Source organism: Ascaphus truei, chromosome 12 (assembly GCF_040206685.1).
Source record: "Ascaphus truei isolate aAscTru1 chromosome 12, aAscTru1.hap1, whole genome shotgun sequence".
NCBI lineage: Eukaryota > Metazoa > Chordata > Amphibia > Anura > Ascaphidae > Ascaphus > Ascaphus truei.
The window spans coordinates 48861257-48875959 of NC_134494.1; the positions used below are offsets into that span (position 1 = coordinate 48861257).

Below are 14703 nucleotides of genomic sequence, written 5' to 3' on the forward strand. Positions count from 1 at the left end.
GTTGCCTGTGTGTGAGCCAGTATGTTATATATGGGTATTAGTAGAGTACACGCAGGGCTGCCGATAGGGGGGGGGAGTCAGGACAGCTGTCCCGGGCCCGGTGGATGCGAGGCATGCCTGCCGGATGGTGCTGGAAGTTGTATCTGGCCTAACTTCATAGTCCAGCCGCCGGACCTTTGATTGCCGCCAGGCCCCAGTTCTCCCCAGCTGTTACTGGCCTCTCGGGCCGGGCCTGCCTCTCCCCATACAATGCTCATTGGAAGTGGGACCCAGCATCCAGCACAGCACCAGAGGTCCGAATGAGACCACCTCCAATGCAAGGTGTGTGTTATTGTATTTTGTGTGTGTGGGGGGGAAGGTGTTATTGTATTTATTGTGTGAGTGTGGAATTGTATGTATTTGTGTGTGCATGTGTGGGGGCGGGAATTGTGTGTACAGTATGTGGCAAGGAAGGAGGGGGGAAATGAGTGAGAGGTGGGGTGTAAGAGGAAGGGGTGTAAGAGGCAGGAGTGAGAAAGTGTGAGAGAGGGGAGAGATACATGACTAGAGGGGGGTGAGAGCGAGAAGGTGTAAAAGAGGAGGGGGGCTCGCAAGGCCGCAGACACGCTTGGAGGGGGGCTCTGGTGGAAACTCTAGAGAGTGTTAGGCCTCGCTCAGGGTGCAGGCTTCGGAGGGAGGGCGTGCTTACGTGAGGGCGGCATTCCGAAACAATGTATGTAAAGTGAATTGTGGTTGTCAGGGTAGCAGCTGCCCTGTCTCCGGGAAGTTGACGCTGGCTACAGTTTCAATAACAACCCAAGTTGTTTTTTGAAGCTGCAGCAGCATCACTGGTACCTCGGCAGCCAATCAAATCATTCTTGAGAATGATTTCAAGACAGCAACACCAATCCCTAAGCTGCTGTCTGTAGCCCCGCCCCCTCCCCGCCTCCTCAACTCCTGAAAAAGTCTGCTGGGAGGATGAACACACATCGCCCAGCAGACTGCCGCCCGCCCTCCCGAACGCCCGCCCTCCAACTCCTGCCTCTGGCACCCTGAACGAGGCCTAAGAGATGCTGGAAATAAAATTAATTGGATAAATTACCAGGATCTAATGGCATTTACTTAAGTGTTCTTCAGGAGCTCAGTCCAGTCACAGCTAGACCATTATATTAAATCTGCAATCATTCTATTACTATCAGTACTATCAGTACATTAACACAAGACTGTAGTAAAATACATGTGATGCCTTAAGAATGGGCATAGATCACACGCAGGAAATTACAGATCAGTAACCTAAAAATCAGTGGCAGGAAAGATCCAGGAACAAATAGAATTGTTTGTAACAATGTGCATGGTTTTATGAGTAATACGTTGTTGGGAAAGTAACTTTATTAGCTTTAGTACAGAAACAAGGTGATTAATGTTAAGAAAAGAGTTCTGAGAGAGTCTTCCAGGAGGTGCCCACCGAAGATGGACAATGCAGCTCTGAGTTCTGAACAAGACCCACTGACATCTCCTAACATACATGTATAACTAAGGGTTTCTATAGAAGAAACTTGCTGCATGAGTATAAAGTCCCTAGTTATTTTATTTGTTTGAAGCCTCAACGCATCAGACTTTAAGTTCGTTCTCAGGGTCTCCCCTGGAACATCCACATGGCCTCCATATACTGTAGGCCTCATGACATGATCTGTGTTCAGTTATCACAAACCGCCAATAAGTTATACCAACAGACATACATTTGGGGACAATCAATCATTTTATTTAAATCGCCCTAAAATACAGCAAGTAAAGCTCTTTCAGTATTCGGATCCACGGTGCCGATTGTGTGGATGGGATCTGCTTTCCTAAAGTGCTGCTGGCCATGGGGAGATACCTACCTGGACAACTGCTGACAGAGTGGAAGAAGGATTGTTTTATGTGCCAAGAGTTGAGTACCTGCAACTGTGGGACTCTATAGGGTGAGACCTTTCATGTCTAAAACCATTGATGAAAACCCTAAGAGATGTAGGTAAGTGTGGGAAGTTTTGTGACGGGTCTCAAAACTTAGCCCCAAAACAGCACACCGCATAACTCTGCATCTTTGCAACCTGACAATTCTAAAAAGGAGGTCTCCTGTCTACGATATACCACTGCTGCATCCCGCAGTTTTCAATGCTTGGCTTTAAGGGGTCGATTCCAATTGTACCGAAAATGGCCCGATCAGCTCCTAAGTACACTATTTTCTGCCTCTCATTAGTACTGCTCACCATTTAAAGAAACATACTTTATATAAAAGCATGTCATTGTTGTAAGCACTGGAAGAGGTCTGGATATTGTGGATCCCATTATTACAAGATATACATGTTGGAACAAGTGATATTAAGAAGTGGATCTTCTCTTTAATATAACTTTGGTATGCTGCTATTCTCCGTCTAACTTTACTGGTCTCAGGAACGCTGATTATAGAAATGTCTGTGCCTCCCAACCACCCCACAGTGCCATCTAAATCTTTGCATAAGGATAAAGAGAAAAAGAGAGGGCACTTCTAAACGAAGGGAAACCACTGAACTGGCTACATCTCCTCTGGACCAAGCCATGGTTAAGCAAGTATCTCAATCTATTTAGTCTATGCTTAAAAATAATTTCTCATTATTAAGAAAGGATACTTCTGAGTTTCAAAACCAACTAACGCAGCATAAATCCAGGTTCTCTGACCTTAATCAATGCCATTTTGATCTAGATGACCTAGATCTAGATGACCTTTGCAGGTTGTATCTGTTGAAACGCCAAAATCCCATGTGAATGGCTAAGGTAGATGATCTTAAAATAAAAATAGATCCATCAAAATAATCTTACTATGAAGCCAAAGAATTTCTGGAGTGTCTCTACTAAACTACCAGATCTTCTGCAGTTGATATATGTCTTCTTCTTGCACTGGAAGGCACAGAGAGGATTTGCCCTGAAATAAATGTCTTGCCTACTCGCACCAGACCAAGGCATATTATCAAATTCCAAACTTCTCAGACAAGTTTACAGTCTTGAGAGCTTATCACCAGCTGTCCGAAATCTCTGTTAAAGGACCAAGAATTAGAAGGGAATTTTCACAAGTCTGTTCAATGCTTCAAAACAGCAAAACATGTAATTTTCTCTTTCATATCCTGCCAAAGTGAAGATTCTCACTGAGCGAGGCCAGGAGATATGCATGACAGAGGCACAAGCATTGCATTTTGTCAAGGAACACTGTGCTTCTGGGTTCTCACGCTCTTGCTCTCATTAGGACCTGGAGTCAAGCAAATACACATGGTCTCATATCTTATCTGTTCCAGAAAAGATGTCTAAAGATAGTTACAGCGTAGCAATAGTTAGATCATTTGTTGTAATGTCATCTTAACTTAATTTTAAAGCAGCTATTACCTAACCAACGCCCCCTTATTTGCTGGCAAAAATCTCTTTCATGGTGATGGAAGTGTGTTACAGACGTGACGCCTTCCTCTCCACACATGCGCAGAAGCCGGTAGCGCCTTCCTCCTGCCTGCGCATGCGGCCATCTCCAAGTGCGCACGCGCAGAAACGGCCATTGCCGCGCGCGGATGAAGCCATCTTTGGGCGAACTGCTCACGTGACACACGTGCGAGCGGCAAAATCAAATTTGCTTGCTCTGCAATCATCTAAGCGCCGAGCATGCGCAGGCGCTCGCTCACACTGGCCACACACATTGTATTGGGGGCATGTATTGTATTGTATTGCATTGCATTGGGAGCATGAATTGCATTGTATTGGGAGCATGTATTGTATTGTATTGCATTGCATTGGGAGTATGTATTGCATTGCATTGGGAGCATGTATTGTATTGTATTGCATTGCATTGGGAGCATGTATTGCATTGTATTGCATTGCATTGGGAGCATGTATTGCATTGTATTGCATTGCATTGGGAGCATGTATTGCATTGCATTGGGAGCATGTATTGCATTGCATTGGGAGCATGTATTGTATTGTATTGCATTGCATTGGGAGCATGTATTGTATTGCATTGCATTGGGAGCATGTATTGCATTGCATTGCATTGGGAGCATGTATTGTATTGTATTGCATTGGATTGGGAGCATGTATTGCATTGTATTGCATTGCATTGGGAGCATGTATTGCATTGCATTGGGAGCATGTATTGCATTGCATTGCATTGGGAGCATGTATTGTATTGTATTGCATTGCATTGGGAGCATGTATTGCATTGCATTGCATTGGGAGCATGTATTGTATTGTATTGCATTGCATTGGGAGCATGTATTGCATTGTATTGCATTGCATTGCTTGCTGTCCTCTGACACGAAACTTCATCCTGCTAAATGGGGACAACAAGGGACAGAGGGAGAAATAAGACATGTACAGTGCATGAAAAATTAACCCCTTCATCCCCAATACGAAATAGGGGTAACCAGCTGAGCACACTGCCTTTATTAATACGCTGATTACGCCCATTTTCTTCACGGGGGGGGGGGGGTAAAACGAAGTGGTGGTGTGAGGGGGGGGTAAAACACAGTGGTGGTGTGGGGGGTGGGGGTAAACAGAGTGGTGGGGGGGCAAACAGGGTGGTGGGCAAACAGGGTGGTGGGGGGGGCAAACGGAGTGGTGGTGGGGCAAACGGAGTGAGGGGGGATGGGGGGGAGAGAGGGGAAAGGAAAGAAGGGGGAGAGAGAGGGGAAAGGAGAGAAGGGGGAGAGAGAGGGGAAAGGAGAGAGAGAGGAATGGAGAAAGAGGGGAAAGCAGAGAAAGGGGAGAGAGAGGAGGGAAGGGGGAGAGAGAGGAGGGAAGGGGAGAGAGAGGAGGGAAGGGGGGGAGAGAGGGGAGGGTCGGGGGAGAGAGAGGTGAGGGTCGGGGGGAGAGGGGGGAGGGTCGTGGGGGAGAGAGGGGGGAAAGAAAAGAAGGGGGAGAGGGAGGGGAAAGGAGAAAGAGAGGAATGGAGAAAGAGGGGAAAGGAGAGAAGGGGGAGAGAGAGGAGGGAAGGGGGAGAGAAAGGAGGGAAGGGGGAGAGAGAGGAGGGAAAGGGGGGAGAGAGGGGAGGGTCGGGGAGAGAGAGGCGAGGGTCGGGGGTGAGGGGGGAGGGTCGTGGGGGAGAGAGGGGGGAAAGAAAAGAAGGGGGAGAGAGAGGGGAAAGGAGAGAGAGAGGAATGGAGAAAGAGGGGAAAGGAGAGAAGGGGGAGAGAGAGGGGAATGGAGAAAGAGGGGAAAGGAGAGAAGGGGGAAAGAGAGGAGGGAAGGGGGAGAGAGAGGAGAGGAGGGAAGGGAGGGAGAGAGAGGAGAGGAGGGAAGGGAGGGAGAGAGGGGAGGGTCATGGGAGAGAGAGGGGAGGGTCGGGGGGGAGAGAGAGGGGAGGGTCGGGGGGGAGAGAAGGGGGAGGGTCGGGGGGGAGAGACGGGGGAGGGTCAAGGGGGATAGAGGGGGGAGGGTCGGGGGGAGAGAGAGGAAAGAGAGGGGAGGGATGGGGGGGAGAGAGAGAGGGGGGGGGTCGGGTGAGAGAGAGGGGAGAGGGGGAGAGAGAGGGGAGGGGGGGGAGATAGAGGGGAGGGTTGGAGGGTCGGGGAGGGTGGGGGAGGGAGAGAGTGCGGGGGAGGGAGCGAGAGCGCAGGGGGGACGGGAGAGAGAGAGAGCACAGGGGGCAGGGGGGCGGGAGAGAGAGAGCACAGGGGGGGTGGGAGAGCAGGGGAGAGAGCAATGGGGGCGAGAGAGAGATGGGGGGAAAGGGGGGTGGGAGAGAGAGGGGGGTGAGAGAGAGGGAGGTGAGAGAGAGGGAGGGGGAGAGAGATAGAGGGAGGGGGAGAGAGAGAGGGAGGGGGAGAGAGAGAGAGGGAAGGGGGAAGTGGGAGAGCGAAAGCAGGGGCGAGGGAGGGGGAGAGAGAGGGGAGATATATATATATGTATATATATATAGAAAAAGAGGAAAAGCGCCCGATCAATATATATGTGTGTGTGTTACTGCAATAGATTCCCTCCCCCCGTCCCACTGACGTCCCCCCCCCCCCTCCCCGCGCTCGCAAATTTCCTATAGCAGGACAAGGTTGGTCTCCTGCTTACATGCAGGTGACGTCACTGCTCATGAGCGCCAGCCCGCTCGCTCCGCTCTTCGCTTCACCCTGGACAAGGCCTTACAATGGCTGGCAGCAGCAGGGGAAGGTATTGTCTCTAATCTCTGTCAGAGCTGCTCAATACTGTGCAGCAGGTACACACATATATACAGTATATATACTGTAAATATGCACACATAACTGAATACAGTGTGTGTGTGTGTGTGTGTGTGTGTGTGTGTGTGTGTGTGTGTGTGTGTGTGTGTGTGTGTGTGTGTGTGTGTGTGTGTGTGTGTGTGTGTGTGTGTGTGTGTGTGTGTGTGTGTGTGTGTGTGTACTTCCATGGGGACTGCATTATATACAGGGACCTCAGTGACACACACCTTCACCACACACACACATAACTCAGTGACACATACCTTCACCACACACACACATACCTCAGTGACACACACCTTCACCACACACACACCACAGTGACACACAACACCTTCACCACACACATACCTCAGTGACACACACCTTCACCACACACACACATACCTCGGTGACACACACCTTCACACACACACACACACATACCTCAGTGACACACACCTTCACCACACACACACATACCTCAGTGACACACACCTTCACCACACACACACATACCTCAGTGACACACACCTTCACCACACACACACATACCTCAGTGACACACACCTTCACCCCACACACACACACCTTCACCACACACACACATACCACAGTGACACACACCTTCACCACACACACACATACCTCAGTGACACACACCTTCACCACACACACACATACCTCAGTGACACACACATACCTCAGTGACACACACCTTCACCACACACACACATACCTAAGTGCCACACCTTCACCACACACACACATACCACAGTGACACACACCTTCACCACACACACACACACACACAAATACCACCGTGACACACACCTTCACCACACACACATACCTCAGTGACACACACACCTCCGTGACACACACATACCTCAGTGACACACACACACCTCAGTGACACACACCTTCACCACGTTGCCGAGCACGCACTTTCTAAGTGAAACTTCTTTGTGTTTTGTTACTGAAATTGTAATTTGATTTTGATGTTTTTGATTGAATTAAAGACTTTTGCGAGTATAATTACAATTTCAGTGACAAAACACAGAAGTTTCACTTAGAATGCGCGTGCTCGCCACACACACGCTTTTTTTTCCAACAGGATTAGAACAGGGGAAGTGGGGGGGTGCTCTGAAACAGAACTGCAGCAATTTCCCCTCCAGGGATCCCCCCATTTCTGAGATACCAGTGCAGTTACCGGCATTACATCCTGATTTTTTTTTAAAGGGGATTTAAATGGTAACCCTCCAGGAAGCCCACACGGGGTGCTTGCTTCTTTTTAAAATATTGCAAGGATATACATCATTCACACGACTCACCTGCAGTACTATTGCTGGCACAGAGAATATCATTGCTTCATTAAAAACCGGATTGTTATCGTCTCTTTTCACGGCAGTCTTCTTCTTGCTGATCTTCCTGCCGTCCTGCAGGAGGTACACCTTGACAAACGGGTCTGTGACAATGAATGAAGAGCTTGAATGACTGCTCAGAACAGAACAGACTGGTACTGTAATATAGGACTTATTGTGTTCAATTTCCAGGTTACAGCGGCAAATTGGAAAGGGCGCTGGCTGCTGCTTGGATAGCAGCGTTCACATTATAGCGGTGTTTCCAAGCTCCCGCGCCCTGCGAGCCAATAGGAAGCAGTGGCATCACCAGGTCCGGCTTCCTATTGGCCCGTGTGACGCGGGAGCTTTAAACTTTAAAACGCAGCCAGCTGAGCCGGAGCGGCTACAAGCGCCCCCTACAGGGGTCAGTATCTCCGGAAGCAGGGGGTCCCCGGAGCTGAAATTAATGGAGTTCAGCTACGGAGACCCCCGACATCAATGCTGCGTAAAAAAAAAATGCTCCTTTTAATGGAGGTTTGTTTAGATACATTCAAATGTACAGTACATTGCTACATGACCACATAATAATATGCTACATTTTTATTCTAACAATAACACAAATGATTCCAACATACAGCTAATAAAAGAATATGCTACACAAAGGAGTGGATAAATGCTCCTGATGTGGTGGATATGAACGCACTCACATACTCCTATTTTGCGCTGGCTTAAAGCACTTTTTCAATGTAATGAATTATTTATTTTCTATCACAGCAATTTTCCTTCGTCTATTTTTCTTTATTTGAACCAGGGGGCATTGCCTGGAGCAGGACCAGTTCAGGGCTGTCTCTGGGATCCCAATGGTTCAGCAGACATTAAATATTTCAGCGCTTTGGCATTTTCAGGATAAAGAATAAGCCAGTAAAATAAGGGCAGCATCCTTCCTTGTCACTTGCAACCTTCCCCCTCGTTCATCAACTTTCCAGCCTTGATGCTGTGAAAATGCCAGGAGCAACGCCACAACATAGCTGCTGACCCAAACCATGCTGTGATTGATGGTTAGCCATGTGTCGCTTATAATGTGGCATTCCAGCTGGTATCCTGTGATCAAGTGAGGGCTCATTTGCATGCCATTTCCCAGAATCCCTGGCTGCAGTGGAAGCACTGTATGCTAAGGCCTCGTCCAGGGTGGGCAGAGGCATACGCTTATAGGGGTTCCCTGCTAAACTGGACATAAAGCAAAAGGTGACTCTGCGTGCTCATTTGCATGTCATTTCCCAGAATCCCTTGCTGCGGTGGAAGCACTGTATTGCTAAGAGATAGTGGGGAAAAGCAGGGCTGCAGACCTGTCTGAGACATTTGGATGCGCTCACAAGTGATATTTTTTTTTTTTTACTGCGACCAGTTTCCTATATACAGTATATATATATTGTGACAGAAACCAGGGGATGGTAATAAATTCCGTATATAGGGCTCCCAGGATACTAGACAGTTTCTATCCTGTTTGGCCTGGGAGTGCAGCCTTATAATACATACACTCCATCCCACAGTTTGGCAAGCGCTGGAACTGAGGGATGAGAGATCCAGACCAGAGTTTGTCTGCTGCCTGATTTCTGTCACCTGTCATGCTAATTAGGAATCAGGTATGAAAGACTGATTTCCTGTTTGCTCTGGTCTCCCCACAAGAGCCAGGAGGCTGGAAGGCTGCCGAACTACAGAGGGGAGAAGCCTCTTCCCCAAACAGGTTCAATCTTTCTGTTCATTTGTGTAAGACTGCAAAAGTACCGTGTTTTGATGTTGGAAGTGGAAAAGCCACTTCCAACCCTGAGTCAGGGATATCTAAGTTAAGTTATCGCTCAGGTGAGCAGCTTTTGTTTTGATCTGTTTTCTGTTGTATGCACTGTGGCAGTCTCAGTGCCTGGGACTGAATAAACCAGGCATAGCCTGTTTAAAGGAACAGTACGTGACGCCTCATCATTTAACCTACCCTAAAAGACCGTGTTCTAAACAGTCCCGGACAAACGACGGAGCCCCGGAGTAAGCCGTTTGTCACATATGGTGGAGAATGCGGGCAGAGCACTAGGGGGTCTGCGGGTTGAAGAACTTTGAAAAAAAAAAAAAAAAAAAAAAGTTTTTTCATCCTCTGCAAAGAAGATGGAAGACGTGGTGGGTGCGCTGGTACGCAATGTCGCTGCCCAGAAAGACGTGAATGAAACCCAGCAACAGCTCTTAATAGCCCAGCAAGAAACTAATGCAAACCAGCAGCAGACGAATGCAGCCCAGCAACAGCTGCTAATAGCCCAGCAAGAGATTAATGCCAACCAGCAACAGGCGAATGCAAACCAGCAACAGACGAATGAAGCCCTGCAAAACGCGAATGCAAACCAGCAAGAGACAAACCGCTTGCTGAGAGAGGAGCAACAGCGGTTCGCTCAGGGCTTACAGCAGGAACTCGAGATCCTGAGGGGGACTATCAGTAACCTTCCACTGGCAGCGGCAGCCCCAGTTCCGAAAATGACCAGGGCAAGCCACTACCTTCAGAAGATGGGACCCTCGGATGATGTGGAAGCCTATCTTCTCACGTTTGAACGCACGGCACAGAGAGAGGGATGGCCAGAAGCTGAGTGGGCTGGTCTAATCGCACCCTTCCTAAGCGGCGAACCCCAGAAGGCTTACTTTGATCTAGAGCCAGCCGAAGCTAACGTCTATGCAAAATTGAAGTTCGAGATCCTCGCCCGCCTCGGCGTAACCACGGCTGTTCGCGCCCAAAGGTTTCACGCATGGTCCTTCACGATGGATAAAGCCACCCGAAGCCAGATGTATGACCTCATCCACCTCGCCCGGAAGTGGCTACAACCCGAGATCAACTCAGCCAGCCACATCGTGGAACGGTTGGTCATGGACCAGTTCTTGAGGAAACTTCCCTCTGCCTTACGCCGTTGGGTCAGTCGGAGTGACCCCCACAATGCGGATGAGCTTGTGGCCCTCGTAGAAAGGTACAATGCAGCAGAAGAGCACCCGCAACCCACAGTCGTGGAGCAACCCCACTACCCGAGGTTCCAGGACTCTTCCAGAGACGGTAAAAGGGTACCGGGGTTAAGGGGCGCTGAAGAGCGGCGACCACCTTCACGCAGCACCAGCAACAGTGGTTCGCACACTAAGGGCAATAGCCAACATGGGGAGCCGGGAAAAGGCTCTAAGTGGGACACAGACTATGTACCTAAATGTGTAAATTGTCATGAGAGGGGCCACACAGCAAAAATCTGCCCACTAAATGATGAGCCCATGCAATGCAACAGCGTGGAACCTTATTCGCTGTTGTCCCAATGTATGGGCCCTAGCCCAGAGGACCCCTTGAATAACCATCTGTGGGCATTTGTAAAGGTTAATGGTAAGAGGGTTCGGGCACTTCTTGACTCTGGGAGCATGGTCACACTAGTGTCCGAATACCTCTTGCCCATTAAGAAGAAACAGGGAAACAGTTCACAAAGAGTGGCAATTTGTTGTATACATGGGGATAATCATGAATATTCCACTGTTGATGTTTTTTTTGAAACAGAGTTTGGTTCTTTAGATTTCAAGGTGGGTATTGTACCCAAACTGGCACATGATGTGTTAATAGGGACTGACTTTCCCCATTTTCTAAAAATGTGGTCCCCCGCTCAGAATAGCGCCCAGAGTTCAATAGCGGACCATAACGAAGTATTAGAAGAAACAAATCCTTTCCCTTTTTCAGAAATGGAGGTTGACGAGGGCCCAAATAAGAAGGGGGAAAAGGAGGAGTGCTGTAAAATTCCCTTCCCCATCACTACTTTGGTAGGGAATACCCCAAATCAAGATGTTGAGCAGACACTTACCACCCCAGAACCGGATAAGACCCTCGCTGACCTAGAGGTCAATCCTGGGAGTTTTAAGAAGGCCCAGTGGGAGGACCCCACATTAGCGGTAGCAAGGGGAAATATACGGGACCAGAATAGTACTCCTGGCCAACCAGATAGGTCACTTGCTTACCCCTACTTCGAGGTAGAGAACGACCTAGTATATCGGGTTGATAAAAGGAAATCAGTTACAACTAAACAATTGTTGGTACCACGGACATTCCGTAACGTAGTATTACACCTCGCACATAGTCATCCATTGGGGGGACACCTAGGGGTGGAAAAGACAAAAGAAAAGGTTCTCCGAAGCTTCTATTGGCCTGGGGTTCTGGCAGAAATTACGAATTATTGTTCCTCATGCCCAGAATGTCAGATCACCGCCCCGTTCAAGGCGTACTGCAGCCCATTGGTACCCCTTCCCATAATAGAGGTACCATTTGACCGGATTGCTATGGATCTAGTAGGACCCCTAATAAAGTCTGCTAGGGGACATCAGCATATATTGGTAATATTAGATTATGCCACCCGATATCCGGAGGCAGTTCCCCTACGTAGCACCTCAGCTAAAAACATAGCAAAAGAGTTAGTAGTTCTGTTTTCCCGGGTCGGGATTCCTAAAGAGATTCTATCTGACCAGGGAACACCATTTATGTCCCAAGTAACGAAAGAGCTATGTAAACTCCTAAAAATCAAGCATCTCAGAACCTCAGTCTATCATCCACAAACAGATGGTTTAGTGGAAAGGTTCAATAAAACCTTAAAGAGCATGTTACGGCGGGCGGTTGATAAAGATGGGAAAAACTGGGATTGTTTGTTACCGTACCTGTTATTTGCCATTAGGGAAGTTCCCCAATCATCCACAGGCTTCTCCCCGTTTGAACTATTGTATGGCCGACACCCAAGGGGCTTACTGGATATAGCCAAAGAGACTTGGGAACACGAGGTTACCCCTTACAGAAGTGTAATAGAGCATGTTGCCCAGATGCAGGACCGCATTGCTGCAGTCCTACCCATAGTGAGGGAACACATGGAGAAAGCTCAAGAAGCACAGAGGAATACATATAATAAGGATGCTAGGGTCAGAATTTTTTCTCCAGGTGATAGGGTACTAGTTCTGGTTCCCACCGTGGAGAGTAAATTCCTTGCTAAATGGCCCATATGAGGTCTTGGAAAGAGTGGGAGAAGTAAATTATAAGGTAAGACAGCCAGGTAGGAGGAAACCTGAGCAAATTTACCATATAAACCTACTCAAGCCCTGGAAAGATAGAGAAGTCTTGTTAACCCTAGTACCCCCAGGTCCGTCAGAGAATCAAGAAACTGACCCAGAGGTTAGCATAGCTGAAACCCTGTCTGTTCATCAGAAACGAGAGGTTCAGAATTTAGTGAAAAGAAACAAAGAAATCTTCTCTATACGGCCAGGTAGAACTAGCGTAATTGAACATGACCTAGTCTCTGAACCGGGGGTCCGAGTTAACCTTAAACCGTACCGAATCCCAGAGGCCAAAAGAAAGGCTATAAGTTTAGAGGTTAAAAAAATGCTAAAACTAGGTGTAATTGAGGAATCCCAAAGTGGGTGGAACAGCCCTATAGTCTTAGTCCCAAAGCCAGATGGTACAACAAGGTTTTGTAATGACTACCGGAAACTAAACGCGGTGTCAAAATTTGATACTTATCCTATGCCCAGGGTAGATGAACTTGTAGAGAGACTGGGCAAAGCCCGATATCTCACAACCCTAGACCTAACAAAAGGGTACTGGCAGGTTCCCCTCACAGAAAGGGCAAAAGAAAAGACAGCCTTCTCAACCCCAGACGGCCTCTTTCAGTATAAGGTGTTGCCTTTTGGCTTACATGGAGCTCCCGCCACATTCCAAAGAATGATGGATAAAATTTTAAAACCACATGCTCGGTATGCTGCCGCCTACCTGGATGATGTGGTAATCCATAGTGAAGATTGGCAATCCCACCTTCCAAAGGTCCAAGCTGTGCTTGACGCAGTCCGGTCTGCTGGACTAACTGCTAACCCCGCTAAATGCACTATTGGTCTGGAGGAGGCCAAGTATCTGGGATATTCTATTGGCAGAGGTTTACTCAAACCCCAAACACTCAAAGTGGAGGCGATACAAAATTGGCCAAGGCCAGTTACAAAAAAACAAGTAAGGACCTTTTTGGGGTTAATTGGGTACTATAGAAGGTTTATTCCCAATTTTGCAACTAAGGCAACCCCACTAACTGACCTCACAAAAGCAAGAGGACCGCTAATGGTAAAGTGGTCCCCCGAAACCGAACAGGCCTTTAGAAGCCTGAAAGAAGCTCTCTGTGCCCAACCAGTGTTGGTCACACCTGACTTCTCCAAAGAGTTCGTAGTCCAAACCGACGCATCTGAGGTAGGGCTGGGGGCGGTACTCTCCCAGGAGTCTCAAGGTGAGGAGCACCCCATCCTTTATTTAAGTAGGAAACTAAATCCCCAGGAGAAAAATTACTCCATAGTAGAGAAAGAGTGTCTCGCAATAAAGTGTGCTGTAGAGACGCTCAAATACTACCTGTTGGGGAGAAAATTCCGGTTGGTCACAGATCATGCACCCCTTACCTGGATGTGTCAAAACAGGGAAAAGAATGCTAGAGTGACCAGGTGGTTCCTAAGCCTACAACCCTTTAAATTTTCTGTGGAACACAGGTCAGGGCACAAACATGGCAATGCTGACGGGTTGTCAAGGATGCACTCCCTAATATCCATGGTCGCTCATCCCTCGAGGTCTGAGCTGGGGGGGAGGATATGTGACAGAAACCAGGGGATGGTAATAAATTCCGTATATAGGGCTCCCAGGATACTAGACAGTTTCTATCCTGTTTGGCCTGGGAGTGCAGCCTTATAATACATACACTCCATCCCACAGTTTGGCAAGCGCTGGAACTGAGGGATGAGAGATCCAGACCAGAGTTTGTCTGCTGCCTGATTTCTGTCACCTGTCATGCTAATTAGGAATCAGGTATGAAAGACTGATTTCCTGTTTGCTCTGGTCTCCCCACAAGAGCCAGGAGGCTGGAAGGCTGCTGAACTACAGAGGGGAGAAGCCTCTTCCCCAAACAGGTTCAATCTTTCTGTTCATTTGTGTAAGACTGCAAAAGTACCGTGTTTTGATGTTGGAAGTGGAAAAGCCACTTCCAACCCTGAGTCAGGGATATCTAAGTTAAGTTATCGCTCAGGTGAGCAGCTTTTGTTTTGATCTGTTTTCTGTTGTATGCACTGTGGCAGTCTCAGTGCCTGGGACTGAATAAACCAGGCATAGCCTGTTTAAAGGAACAGTACGTGACGCCTCATCA

The 14703-nt window shown here is 48.2% G+C and overlaps 1 protein-coding gene across 1 annotated transcript in view; it reads right to left on the minus strand.

Moving 5' to 3' along the window:
* The window catches only part of SYT12 (synaptotagmin 12), a 47807-nt gene that overhangs the window by 3693 nt on the left and 29411 nt on the right, over positions 1-14703 (minus strand). The window contains exon 7 of the mRNA XM_075567649.1: positions 7496-7629. Within this exon, the coding sequence (XP_075423764.1) occupies positions 7496-7629 (134 nt within the window). The remainder of the gene's footprint in view (positions 1-7495; positions 7630-14703) is intronic.